This window comes from Bubalus bubalis, chromosome 2 (assembly GCF_019923935.1).
Source record: "Bubalus bubalis isolate 160015118507 breed Murrah chromosome 2, NDDB_SH_1, whole genome shotgun sequence".
NCBI classification, from domain to species: domain Eukaryota; kingdom Metazoa; phylum Chordata; class Mammalia; order Artiodactyla; family Bovidae; genus Bubalus; species Bubalus bubalis.
In genome coordinates, this window is record NC_059158.1 from 117,011,819 (window position 1) to 117,026,355 (window position 14,537).

Consider the following 14,537-nt stretch of genomic DNA (forward strand, 5'->3'; position numbering starts at 1 on the left):
ATTTGGAACTCAAGGCACATTTGCTTAAGTCTGTCTTATACAATAATCTCTTTGGACAAATATGTTGTTAATACCAGGAGTTTGGTTTACATATTCAAGCAATTAAAGATTTGTGAGATAGGATCTGTGAAAAAAAAAAGTTGAGATACTTTATCTGGAGAAGAGAAGGCTGAGGAAAAAATGATTTTGTGGCCCTTCCCAAACACTCCAAATCAGTGCTAATGCAGATTCCACCAACTTGGAAATTTATATTATCTGAAGCAGTGCTGGAAATAAGATTTTCCTTTACAGCTATTTCTGAAAATAATGTTACAATGTAAGGGAACAGTGTAAAACAAGTTTGGAAGATTCAAGAAGAAGACAATTATAAGAACAAATTGTTTTAAAAGAGAAAATCCTCACTGTTTTGTGTAAAGAATATAAGAAGTTACTGACTAATTGCAACTGTTCACTACAAGTAGTTCCCAGGAACTTGCCTTCATGAGAACTTGGTTCTTGTACAACTGTGGGTGCTGATATTGAAGGCAATGCTGACGCTCAGCTTGGCATCTGCATTCCTGAGGATGGGGGCTAGAGGAATGATGCCAGACCTGGGACCTCCAGCCCAGTGATGCTTTGAGGCAGGGGAGGGACTAATGTGGATGCTGAAGCCACATTGCCTATGCTATCCTTATCTTGGTCACTGACCTTTGCTCTAAGGGCTTGGAAGTATTAAGAAATCTGTCTTTAAAATATTCAGTTATTCTGAATGATCTTATCCCCCTGGCCATCTGAATTAATGAAGTCTGGCTGTAAGAGAAATACAGCTACAGAGAAAAATGAAGTCAGCTGTTTTCTCTGGTTGCTGAAGTGAGAACAGAAAGCAGCAGTTTGGGGTTTCAAAAGGAAAAGTTCATATTCAACTTAATCTCAGGAAGAATTTTCTAAAGATGAGAGCTGTTTTTCATCCACCTATTGTTTCTTGCACTCCATGTGAGCTGACTATGTGTCAGTCATGTGGTGAGCATGGGTGGTGGAGACTAAACCAGACACTCTCTCGGCCTATAAATCTCATCATCTCTATCAGCATATTATTACTGTTCAGTGGAATAAAGGTAAAGTAGAGTCAGGAATCAGAGAAGGCAATGGCACCCCACTGCAGTACTCTTGCCTGGCAAATCCCATGGACGGAGGAGCCTGGTAGGCTGCAGTCCGTGGGGTCGCTAGGAGTCGAACATGACTGAGCGACTTCACTTTAACTTTTCACTTTCATGCATTGGAGAAGGAAATGGCAACCCACTCCAGTGTTCTTGCCTGAAGAATCCCAGGGACGGCGGAGCCTGGTGGGCTGCCGTCTATGGGATCGCACAGAGTCAGATACACCTGACGTGACTTAGCAGAGTCAGGAATGGGCTTCCTGTGAATTCTGAGGAGATAGGTAAAACCCAGTCTGCCCCCAGGATGCTAGTAGTCTAATAACACTTATTTTGAGAATTGCTGCCATTTTCTGAATGATAGCTATGTACCTGTTCCAGGCATTGTGCTATTGTTTATTGTATGCCGTGTTTCTAGTCCTCAGAGCACCTCTGTGATGGAGATTATATAATCTAATTTTCAAATGAGGAAATTAAAGCCACCTGCCGGGGCACCTGATTCAGGAGCAGAGGGCTTATGCTCACTGATGAGCTGAGTGGAGATTTTGTATTGCACATCCTAAGTTAACAGTTGAAAAGCCCCAGGTTGAAATGTTTCTCCAAAATGTCCTCTCGCCACCATCGCACACAGAATGTCACCCTTCTTTGTTCCTCACCCCTAGCCCACTCATCCCATCTCTCAGGCACAATAAATCCCTCTTTACTGAAGTTTTGAGGCCAGACAGTATTCCTAACCCAAGTACTCTCAACATTCTTTCCAAAAAAGAAGGGCCTAGAGATCCTTCTATCAGCTGCTTAGTTCAGTTCAGTTCAGTTCAGTCGCCCAGCTGTTAACAGACTGCAAATCTGTTCGTGTCCTTTCCTGCCACAGGTATGCAAAATAAAGGTCATAGTAAGAGAAGGTCACAAGTCTATAGTAAGGAAGAGATTCCCTACCATGCTGATGTGCCATGAATGGACCCCAGGTGTACTGAGATGTTAAGCCCTCACGTCTCAGGTGGCCAGGAGTCCAGGAGCAAGTGGTGTGTTCCTTGGTGAGTCAAATAATTCTTGTGTGTGCCAGGACTTTAAAAGGACTGGGAAGCACCACTCTAAGTCATCTCATGAAACATCTGGAGCTTATTGGTGGTGATAATTGAGAAAACTTACCTTGGGAGACAGAAAGCAAATGGGATGACAAGTTACCAGGGACAGAGAAGTCATTGATGACCTTGAGAGAATGAAACCTGCTGATCCACCTAGTGACCCAGTCCTTAAACTCATTGGCAAGGCCCTTTTGGCAGCTATTTTCATAGACACAAATGTGAACTTAGACTTGCTGAGGTCAAGACTGAATCAACTCAATGTGGATGCAAAGCCAGTGTGTGCCTTTGAACTTTATTCTTCAACTCAGTTCAGTTCAGTCACTCAGTCATGTCTGACTCTGCGACCCCATGCACTGCAGCACACCAGGCTTCCCTGTCCATCACCAACTCCTGGAGCTTACTCAGACTCATGTCCATTGAGTCGGTGATGCTATCCAGCCATCTCATCCTCTGTCGTCCCCTTCTCCTCCTGCCTTCAATCTTTCCCAGCATCAAGGTCTTTTCCAATGAGTCAGTTCTTCGCATCAGGTGGCCAAAGACTTGGAGTTTCAGCTTCAGCATCAGTCCTTCCAATGAATATTCAGGACTGATTTCCTTTAGGATGGACTGGTTGGATCTCCTTCTGAACAAGGGACTCTCAAGAGTCTTCTCCAACACCACAGTTCAAAAGCATCAATTCTTTGGTGCTCAGCTTTCTTTATAGACCAACTCACATCCATACATGACTACTGGAAAAGCCATAGCTTTGACTAGATGGACCTTTGTTGGCAAAGAAATGTCTCTGCTTTTTAATATGCTGTCTAGGTTGGTCATAGCTTTTCTTCAAAGGAGCAAGTGTCTTTTAATTTCATGGCTGCAGCCACCATCTGCAGTGATTTTTGGAGCCCAAGAAAATAAAGTCTGTCACTGTGTCTACTGTTTCCCCATCTATTTGCCATGAAGTGATGGGACCAGATGTCATGATCTTTATTCTTATCTTATTCAATTATTTTATGAGTTCTTCTAATTCCCTGGGTGAGGGGAGCATAAACTAACTTCAAAAGTACAATATCTAACACTTTTTTAGGTTACAATATTTTTTTTTATGAACTGTGAGAAACTTATAGTGCCTTAAAGAAACTACATAAAGAAGGTGTCAGCATTTTCACTATAAACTCTATTTCCAAAGGTTTTTGCGTTCTGGAGAAATTTTGCTTGAGGGGGAACTTGGCATATGGTGTCTGAGTTCCTGACTGTCCACACCTCATTTCATAGGTACTTACAATTGAGTCCTTCAAATTCACTACATTTGGCATCTGTAATTTTTAGAAATAAAAAGATGGCTTTAATAGCAGATGATTTCTGAGGTTAATGTCAATGCACACAGTTCTGAGAGAATGAGAAAACTCAGGAATACCAGAAGTTCTGTTTTATAGATTCTAACCAGGACAATATTGTGGAGGGAGAGAAAAGAAAGAAGATTAATTTAAAGGGACAGATGTGAAAAAATGTTGGTGTCCTCAGAAGGGCATGAGAGTTAGACTTCCTTTATCATTCTTCCTACCCCATATTTCTGCCTGTCCTATTCCTTGCCTAGTGTTCCAGGCCAGGCAACATCAACAGGCTTTGATGTCTGGGGCCTTACCCCAGAAAATCACTAGAAAGGTTGCCAAGAGTCCTACTTTGCTTTTTGAGTTTGCATTTCAGGGGACTATATTAACCCATAAAATGCCTACAGAATTCTTCAACCAAGCCAAAATAAATATTGCCTGTGGAGGCAATGCCTATCACCAAGCCTAGAGAGGTAAGATTAAAAAAAAAAAAAAAAAAAAAACCCTGGCATGGAAGTCTACAGATGTGATCCGAGAGGGTGTAGGAAGAGAGACTGAGTAACTGTGGTTCTCAGGAACCATGCAGATGCCAGAAATGCCAATCACTGATTCCATTTTCAGGATAAGCATGGGCGCCAGCTGGTGTTCAGGGCCAGCACCAGGTCCAGAGGACAAGCTGGGCTCTCTGACCAGAAGTAGGGGCCACTCTGTGTGCCTTCAGCTCACAAGGCTGCCTCAGTGACTGTTAACTGAGCCATCACATGAACAGAGGTCTAGAACTGTTAATTGTTAAACCCAGAACTGAAGCATCCTGAAGATGCTGGGAGGAAGTTATTATGGCAGGCACCTTGGGGCACACAGGGACTGACACATCAGAGCTGTTACATTCCATGAATTTTCGATCCTCGTCCCTAAAGACTGATCCACTTCTGTGTGAGATTGAAATAATTTAGATAGTTAAAACTGTCCCAAGTACAACATATGGACATGCTAAACATGAGGAGTGCTATATATTTAGGTTAGCATGAAGAAAGGACACCAAATTTTGAATAAGAAGATCTTTCTTTTCTGGCTGTGCATTCCCATGCAAACAGCTGAGTATTTTTCTAAAAATCTCTTTTGTAGCAATTGAGTTTGCTTAATTGAGGAGAAAATGAGCAGAGAGGATAATGAACAATCTGGGAAGCTGAGTGAGAAGAAAGCTGACCGGGTGGAGGCCCTGAAATGAATGGACCTAAAACTTAGCCCTTGTGGTTCTAGGAAAGATCTCAGACTATAGCTGTGTGATTCAGGGCTCCTGAAGTCCATGATGAGTCTCTTGAGATCAGATGGCATGTGAGATGGCTAAATGGCACCATACTGGAGAACGGCTGTCTGCACCTTCCTGCTAACTTTCACTTTGGAGACTGAATCCTCTCTTTTGATGGGGACTCCATCTTCCTAAGAGCTTCTAAAACCAAGCACTAAACCTAATAGAACCTATAAAAGTCAGCTCTGTACCCATCTCCACCCCTCTTTGTTTTCACCTTAGTATCCGGAAATTTCCAGAATTCTATTACTCAGAGCAAAGAGGTTTCGAGGGGGAGAGTGGGGGAATAGGCAGATCTGCTCTTCAGATACTAATTGATGTACATTCAGTGAGATTTGTAAGAAAAATCCTCAAAGATAAACTATATACCTATCATATCTACTGAAATCTAATAAATATCCCTAGCATATTGTCAGAGAAGGCAATGGCACCCCACTCCAGTACTCTTGCCTGGAAAATCCCATTGATGGAGGAGCCTGGAAGATTGCAGTCCATGGGGTTGCAAAGAGTCAGACACGACTGAGCGACTTCCCTTTCACTTTTCACTTTCATGCATTGGAGAAGGAAATGGCAACCCACTCCAGTGTTCTTTCCTGGAGAATCCCAGGGACTGCGAAGCCTGGTAGGCTGCTGTCTATGGGGTCACACAGAGTCGGACACGACTGAAGTGACTTAGCAGCAGCAGTATATTGTCCATGTCATCATTCATTATTTCCCTCACTCAGCTATTAATGGTGTGCTAAATTTAAGAAATTCCACAGTGCACATATTTTTATTCTCACAGCAACTCATACGGAAATTGAGACCTTGAGGGGTTAAGGATCTTCTGTGGCAAGTTCACACAATTAGTTATTAGCAGAAACCAGACTCCAAGCACCACTGAAATGTTAGTTGTTGAGCCTCTTGGTACAAAGATCATGACATATTCTATTACATCACTCACCATGCCTAACACAGTGCTAAGATGTGTCTATTCCCCAGTCCTAGACTAAGATGGTAATATAAATTATACTAAGGATGTTTCATTCTAAGATTGTAATGTGAATAGGAGGCTTTTGAGTCACAGGCAAATCTTGGAAGCTATCTCATTAGCTTAGATAAACTATACCTCATTTCAGGAATTAACTATGTAATAATTTTTTTCAGATATTATATTTTTTCTTGGATAAAAAACGTTTTAAAGTTGAGATGTAACCAGCAGAATATGTCACACATATGGTGAAATCAGCTTGGTTTGCTTTGGCGAATAGTGGGATCCCTGGAAACAAGAACTCCAAAGGGCACTGATGAGTTTTGCCATTGAGAAAGGTAGATGGAAAGACAGAAAGTGGCCCTGTAACCTCAGTAAGACCTTAGATGGCAGTGGAGTCAAAGGAAGCCCACATGATAGGTGAGGTATTTGGGGGGAATGCCCTTGTACTGTGTGAATTACTTGTCCTCACATTTAAATTGAGAGGCCAGAGACTTAGTGAACTACACCTCCTCAGGTACAGTGCCCCTTACCTTTCAGATGAGATTGTTGCACAATCTCCTTTGTTAGGACATCACTTCAGTTTGTTATGTGTGCTCATTACTCTTCTTATTTCAGTTAATAAATGTCACCCAATTGATTGAAGTCATATGGTTCTCAATTGAAATAAGAGTGAGCAAAAATAATTTTTGGCCTCTAATGACTGTTCTTTTTCTTTTACAACTCTAGGCAACCATGCACGTTGTACATACACATGACTCTTGCTGTCAATAATGGCCATTCTTCTAACTTTGTATTATGTTATGAGAATATGTCTGTGTTCAAATAAATGTGTGTTTCATGCCACTCATTAGAAACTTACTACACCCTTAATAGTACTTCTTCCTTCTAGATATCCCCTTTCCTCCAGACCAGATCCAAACGCTCATGATCCTTTTCTCCTTTGATGTGAGCCGTATCTAACCCTCACTATGTTACTCTGTCTAGAAACAAACTGCCAGATGAGGACCCTGGACAGTGGGATTGGAACCTTCCCACTCCCAGACTCAGGAACTCGCGCAGCGGGACGGTACATACGCCAAGCAGACTCCCCTGAAGACACTGACCCCATCCTGTCTCTCCAGCCGGCCCTTTGTGCAGCCTCTTCCATGAGAGCCCAGACCCTTGAAAGAGAAGTGCCTTCCTCTGCAGATAGCCAGGGCTCTGCAGACAATGCCATTGTTCACTCCACATCCGACCCCATCATGACTGCCAGAGGGACACGACCTCTTCAGAGTCTCCTCCCCAAACCAGCCTCCTCAGGTACAGTGCCCCTTACCTTTCAGATGAGATTGTTTTCTCATCAAAGTCATGTACTTGCTGATAAAAATGGAAAACAAGCACCAGAAAAGGTTCCCACCAGGTCAGTCAATGGCCTCTGCCCAGTGGAAGTGTGTATGCATGAAATCCCTTTATGTCCTCAACCGAAAAGTTACAAAGTTAAGTGAAGACGCTCATTCGTGACCGACTCTTTGCTACCCCATGGACTGTAGCCTGCCAGGCTCTTCCGTCCATGGGATTCTCCAGGCAAGAATATAGAGTGGGTTGCCATTGCCTTCTCCAGGGGATCTTTCCAACACAGGGATTGAACCCAGGTCTCCTGCACTGCAGGCTGACTCTTTACTGTCTGAGCCCCCAAAAGTTACAAAAGTAAGTACTGAACATCATCACTTAGTATTATTTAAGGAGCCTAGGTTGCCCTAGTGGCAAAGAACCTACCTGCCAATGTGGGAGACCTAGATTTGATCCCTGGGTTGGGAAGATCCCCTGGAGGAAGGCATGGCAACCCACTCAGTATTCTTGCCTGGAGAATCCCATGGGCAGAGGAGCCTGGGCATGGGCAGAGGAGCCTGAGGGGCTGCAGTCCATGCGGTTGCAAAGAGTCAGACACAAACTGAAGCAACTTAACATGCACATACACATACACACATAAAGGAAACCAGCTGGTAAGCACAGGTATATGGACATATAAATGGATACAGAGACACCTATATGACACACACTTCAGATTTTATCTTTTAAATCTTAACTTTGAGTATAGACCAATCTAGGCCCAAGACATAAATTTAACTGAAATGTTGTTTGCCCTCTAACCAGAAACATACGTCTTCTGACATATTCCTATCCTGTTCAAATGTATTTATATGTTGAACTATAAAAAATGTAGTTTGATATATTAGCAGTAGATTGTGCATTAATGACAGTGGAATGGAGGGAGCCTTCCGCCTGAGAAGAACTATCCTTCGCTACAGTCAGTTGAAACAGGCTTTCATGATTAAAGACAGCACCAGGCTAAGGGTCAAAGTTTTTTCACTCTTCACTCAGGATTGAAAATATTTATTACAGTTCAGGATGACACTAAATAATTTGTAACTTGTATGGCCCATGTTGCATTTATGATGTGCATAAACATATGAGCTAGAATTCTGAAGGCTTTCGTTTATGATTTGATGATGAGAAAGCAGCCACAAGTAGAGATTATACCAGGGGCTTCTGAGAAATTAGAAATGAAGACTTTTCATTAAACATCTTTGAATCAGTGTGATTGGGTATTTCCATGGCTGAGTTCTTCCTCCACACAGTAATACTAACTGCTGTGAGTGTTTCATCACAAACTTCTGCTCATCTCAAGCCAAGGCTACATTTTAAAAGCCCCGAATGCATATTATTTTTGAAGTAAATGCATTGTTAATTAATGACACAGCCTCCAGAGATTCAGGGGCGAAATCGTAGTTATAGATTATGTGCTCCATGCCTGACTAGCCACATGTGTGACCTCAATTCAGCAACTGGCTGCCGAGCAGACTCCATGATTAAACACTGTCATTATAACAAATTGAATAGAAACCGCAAGCCTTGAATTGCTTCATAGGAAGAGAATAGGAAGGAGATTGTTCTGATTCTGCTGCTAATATTCAGTGCTCCAGTTTTCTAAGGTGTGTGTCTTAATTAAATCGTCATGAGGAGTTATAAAACAAAAAAAGTGGTATATGGTAGAGAGTGAGGTGAATACGACGCAGGACGTTTTTGTGCTGTGCATCCTGAAACTTCCTGCCCACCTTAGGATGTTGTCACCATGCATCAGAGGCAAGGCCTGCTTTCCAAGACTTCTCTTCTGTGACCATTGGTTACTCATCTTAAAAATTAAAGAACAGAAAACTAGATGGAACAAAAGGAAGGTAGTTTCACACAGTCACTTCTGGTTAAAATATGCATTGGAATTGGTTATTTTCTTATCCCCATATCAAAAATGGAAGTAACTGTACAGATCTCCCATTGCTGATGAAAATACGATTACTTTGCTTCTGCTCACAAGAAGAATGCTACTGAGAGGCTCTCACAGCATGTCCTATTGATAATCATTGAGGCTGGAGCAATAATAACACCAATTCTCCATTCCGACATGAGGAAGAGCTACACTGTGCAGGTTAGTCCACTATTATGGGTTATGGAGGAACTTTAATTGTTCTCTGCTAATTGCATTCTGGCTACTTAAAATGTAATCCCTGGGCCAGCAGCAACCCCTGGGAGCTTGTCAGAAATACCAGTTCTCAGACCCCACTCCAGACCACCAAATCAGGATCAGAATCTGAAGTGTTACAAAAGCTCTGGAGGCGTATGCACATGTGAGCTTGCACAGTACTGCCCAGCGAGATCTTTAAAGGCCTCTGTGCAGTTTCCCAGAGAAGGCAATGGCACCCCACTCCAGTACTCTTGCCTGGAAAATCCCATGGACAGAGGAGCCTGGTAGACTGCAGTCCATGGGGTTGCTAAGAGTCGGACATGACTGAGCGACTTCACTTTCATGTTTCACTTTCATGCATTGGAGAAGGAAATGGCAACCCACTCCAGTGTTCTTGCCTGGAGAATCCCAGGGAGACGGCGGAGCCTGGTGGGCTGCCGTCTATGGGGTCGCACAGAGTTGGACACGACTGAAGTGACTTAGCAGCAGCAGCAGCAGCAGTGCAGTTTCCCAAACCACCTATTTCAAAATGATCTTCATCAGGTTGCTAGGAAAATCAGTTTAGTTCAGTTCAGTTGAGTCACTCAGTCATGTCCAACTCTTTGCGACCCCATGAATTGCAGCACCCCAGGCCTCCCTGTCCATCACCAACTCCCAGAGTTCACTCAAACCCAAGTCCATTGAGTCGGTAATGCCATCCAGCCATCTCATCCGCTGTCGTCCCCTTCTCCTCCTGCCCCCAATCCCTCCCAGCATCAGAGTCTTTTCCAATGAGTCAACTCTTCTCATGAGGTGGCCAAAGTACTGGAGTTTCAGCTTTAGCATCATTCCTTCCAAAGAACACCCAGGGCTGATCTCCTTCAGAATGGACTGGTTGGATCTCCTTGCAGTCCAAGGGACTCTCAGGAGTCTTCTCCAACACCACAGTTCAAAAGCATCAATTCTTCGGTGCTCAGCCTTCTTCACAGTCCAACTCTCACATCCATACATGACCGCTGAAAAAACCATAGCCTTGACTAGACAGACCTTTGTCAGCAAAGTAATGTCTCTGCTTTTGAATATGCTGTCTAGGTTGGTCATAACTTTCCTTCCAAGGAGTAAGCATCTTTTAATTTCATGGCTGCAGTCACCATCTGCAGTGATTTTGGAGCCCCAAAAAATAAAGTCTGATACTGTTTCCACTGTTTCCCCATCTATTTCCCATGAAATAATGGGACCAATCAGGGCTCCCTAGTCAACCGTGTTTGGGAAAAGCTGCAAATTCAAATCCTCCCTTTGGAAATCATGACTGTCCCCATTAGCACAATGAAGACTACGAGATATTCTCCAAAAATGAAACCCATTTGTTCATTGTATATTAACACATGCATATGGAATCTAGAAAGTTGATACCAATGAACCCATTTGCAAGACAGCAATGGAGATGCATACATAGAGAACAGACTTGTGCACACAATGGAGGAAGGAAAGGGTGGGACGAACTGTGAGAATAGTGTGGAAACATGTATATTACCATATGTAAAACAGATAGCAAGTGGGACTTTGCTGTGTGACACAGGGGGCTCAACCCAGTGCTCTGTGACAACCTCAAGAGATGGGATGGGGCAGGAGATGGGAGGGGGATTCAGGAAGGAGGGGACATATGTATGCCTGTGGCTGATTCATGTTGATGTATGGCAGAAACCAACACACTATATGAAGCAATTATCCTCCAGTTTAAAAAAAATCTTTTTTTTTTCCTAAAAGAAGAAATCTATTTGCTATTTGATGTATTAATATAACACTACCTGGAGAATGATCAGTGTTTCCCAAGCAGTTTGCCCGCTAAATGCTTTCTAACATGGAAGGTCTGTCAACATCTCGTGGAAAAGTGGTCCGAGGGCAGTTTGCCTTTGAGTCTCCAAGACTGAACATCCTCTAACGATGCATATAATTATGCAGACATTTCTGTTAGCAAGACTTGCAGGAGACAGAATGTTGGCAAACCAAGCTTTTGCCATGTTTGGACCTTTTTGATTATTTCTACATGTCCTCCCCTCCTCCCTAAACTTGTAAAGAGTTGAAGAAAGCTGATTGTGATTTCATATACATTTCCTCATTTAGGAAAAATCAATTCCCAAATGAAGAGTGAAGCCGAGCCAAGGTCTCAAAATTGTTCATCATTCGAATATGTCGAAAACACAATGGCAAGCAAGCCACTTCCAGCCTGGGAGGGTGATGATGCTGCTGCAGAGACCCAGGTAAGCAGAGATCGCCAGGAGAGCATCCTCCATCTGCTGGGCCTGAGTGGGAAGAATGACCTCCTTAACCACTTCTGTGGTAGAGTTAATGTTAAATCAAATTTGTTGTGGTTCAGTGAAGAATGACCAAGGCCCACAGCTCTCCTTTTTTCCTGAATTATTAGATAACACTGTGTTCTTGTAACTCAACTGCTTCTGCCCATCTGCACCCTAACTCTCAAGGTAAGGATTCTCTGCCCTGATGAGACATTGTGGGACTGTCATTCACTCTCCCAAACCGTAATAGCACCACTTAGAATGAGTTCATGATTATTTTTTCATTATCTTATCAGTTACATTAACTTTACCTTGCACCTATGAGACAGGTAAAGCAGGCGTGATTATATTCCCTTTAGGGATTAAGAAACTGAGGCCTGGAGTGGTCAAATGACTTGTTGGGGTCAGTGAGACACGTGTTTCTTCAATCCCTGTCGTTTTCACAGTCCTTCGTCCTTCATCCTCCCTGAGATGGCACACACACAGGCCTCCTGGCACGTGATTGGACCTGTGGAGGAGCTCAGGGCTCAGGGACTCGAGTCTTCTCCAGGAGCTACATGGTATTTCCTCCTTAGCACCCTCCCGCTTACCTCTTCCAACTCATTACCTGGGCCAAATTCAGCTTGTACACGATTTCTCACCTTGTCCTTGGGCTGGCCAACTCTGGGGTCTTTGGTGGTGCCCGCACACAGTGAGAAGAGAGGGTGGAAGGACATAAGAGTCAATCACCAGAGCTTCCTGGCCCTTCCTTGACCCTTCCTGCTTCTGCCACCTCAGCTCTCCCACTCCTGGCATTAGGAGGCCCCGTTACTATTTCTATTAGGGTTTCTACCCAACCATGATGAGCAAATACCAGATTAGCCCACATCAGAGATCCCACATAGCCAGTGTGGTGGAGCCTTCTTTCAGCCTTTAACACCTCAGTATGTAAATGAGAACCTGGACAAGTAGGGGAAATGATCCCCTGGGCCCATAGCCTCAATGTACAGCAGAGGCCACCAGCTCCAGAGATGCTGGACTGCATCAGGGTCCAAAGGAAAGTTGCTATGGCCCTAAGATTAGAACTCAGCCCTCTGAATTCCATGTCCAGCACTCAGAACAGGGATCTGAAAGGCAAAGGAGTAAACAAGTGTGTTTTGTCATGCCTTAATCAGACACAGAAATGTTAGGCTTTTCTCAGTTTCCTCTAAAGCAGTAGCTGCCACATGTGAGCAGACATCAGAATCATGTGGAGGGCTACACGTGATGTGTATCCTGCTGCCTGCACCCAGAGTCCAGTTTGGTATAGATGGGGTGAGATCCAAACACTTCTAATAAATTCCCAGGTGACGCTGATGCTGCCGGTTCACAGAACACACTTTGAGAAGCAATGCTTTAAGGACTCTGTGCTTGCTTTGTGGAACTAAAAAATTTATAAAACTCTAAAAGACACCCAGACTTGGAGGGGAAACAGTTCAGAAACAATAGGCAGTGATAGTGGCAAAAGGTTCAAGCAATTCCAAGAAAGTAATAAAAACAAACAAAGAGGGGGTGTCATTCAGTGCTGGCAGGAGGGAGCCTCTATGAATATTCATGTCCCCAACACACACACACCTCTCTGGGGTTCCTTCCTCATCATCCTTCACTAGCTCAGTCCACTGGAAATCCTGCATGGTCTTGTAAGAGTCATCACTGGGGCTTGGAACTCATAACTCTGCTTCATTGACTGCTAGGGAGGGAAAGTGTAAAGTATGGGTGAGCTTTATATTTCTAGTTCCAAGTACAGTGGTTGGTTCCATTCATGTCTCTTGAATAGAGGAATGAAAATGCATTTCATCATATCCAGCTTCCTGCCGGAACTCTAGACACGGGCCTCCCTTGGAACCACTGCTGTAGACCTGTCATCCTTCATAAATGTCATCCTTGCTAGACCACTGATAGCTCCTGGATTGAGCTCTGTACCCCCAGAACCTAGGATACCACTTAGCCTACAGTAGGTACTACGATGCTTAGCACAGAATCTTTGGAATGGGTGGATGAATAATTAAATGAATGAAGGAATAAAGGAAATGAGTAATTGCTTGGATTCATAACCCTAGATAAAGGAGCTTACATCCTAAAATATGTTTTTATCATTTCTGACCAAATGGCACCCTCCCAAACAGATTTAACTTTAGAGATACATCCCACACATCTGTGCATAAACTACCTGGGGTGGGTGTAAAATAATCAGTCCTAAGAGGGCAGTCTGCAAATGTAAAAGAAAGCCCCAAATACTCTTGATTCTACACAAAGGGGTTGAGGTCTTAGATACCAGTATTCTGCTTATGTGCACAGTGTGAAAAACCATCCATACAGTTTGAACAACCTCAACAGTTCCTGAACTTGGCTTTATTGCCATAACTGTGACTTCCTCACCGGTCATGTCATATGTTCACGTGAGCAGGAGAGGAGACCGATTCCCTTGACCTGTGAACTGTTAGTAGATTCAGTGATTACGTATAACCCTATAGAGCCAGCGATTGTGTACTTCCCTAAAGGCTTTTAGTATTTCAGGGCCTGGAATAAAATTATGTATTGGGCAAACATATATTCTTTTGTTCCCAAGGTTGATTATCGTCATACTCTCTGATACTTGAAAGCTCGTGGTGAGATCAGCTAGATAAATAAGCCATTAGGCTTGGGACAGCAGCTCTAATGGGCACTTGAGAAAAATAAGATGCCATAAAATAGTGTACAAAATGCAGAGGGGACTGCAGTGGGGACTGTCCCATACCTGGACAGTGGCAGCATATGGCTTCATCAGCACACTCCCATTTCTGCAGCTCTGATAACCTAATAAAAGGCACCAATTCCACGTGAGACAGATCAACGGACCAGGCAGTGAGGGTGGGGTGATGGGGACAGAATTCTGTGCACAGACCAACAGCCAGATATGAACATCCTCGCGAGAGGCACTGTCCATTTTGACTT

General features: G+C 43.5%; 1 protein-coding gene across 6 annotated transcripts in view; it reads left to right on the forward strand.

Moving 5' to 3' along the window:
• The window catches only part of NCKAP5 (NCK associated protein 5), a 1,209,945-nt gene that overhangs the window by 1,119,065 nt on the left and 76,343 nt on the right, over positions 1-14,537 (forward strand). For 5 of the 6 annotated variants that reach the window (XM_025261907.3, XR_006548346.2, XR_006548347.2 and 2 more), the window contains exons 16-17: positions 6,795-7,109; positions 11,413-11,549. In XM_025261907.3, the coding sequence (XP_025117692.3) occupies positions 6,795-7,109; positions 11,413-11,549 (452 nt within the window). Of the gene's footprint in view, positions 1-6,794; positions 7,110-11,412; positions 11,550-11,713; positions 14,502-14,537 lie in introns of those variants that run through there. The other variant, XM_044936194.2, reaches the window with a different exon arrangement.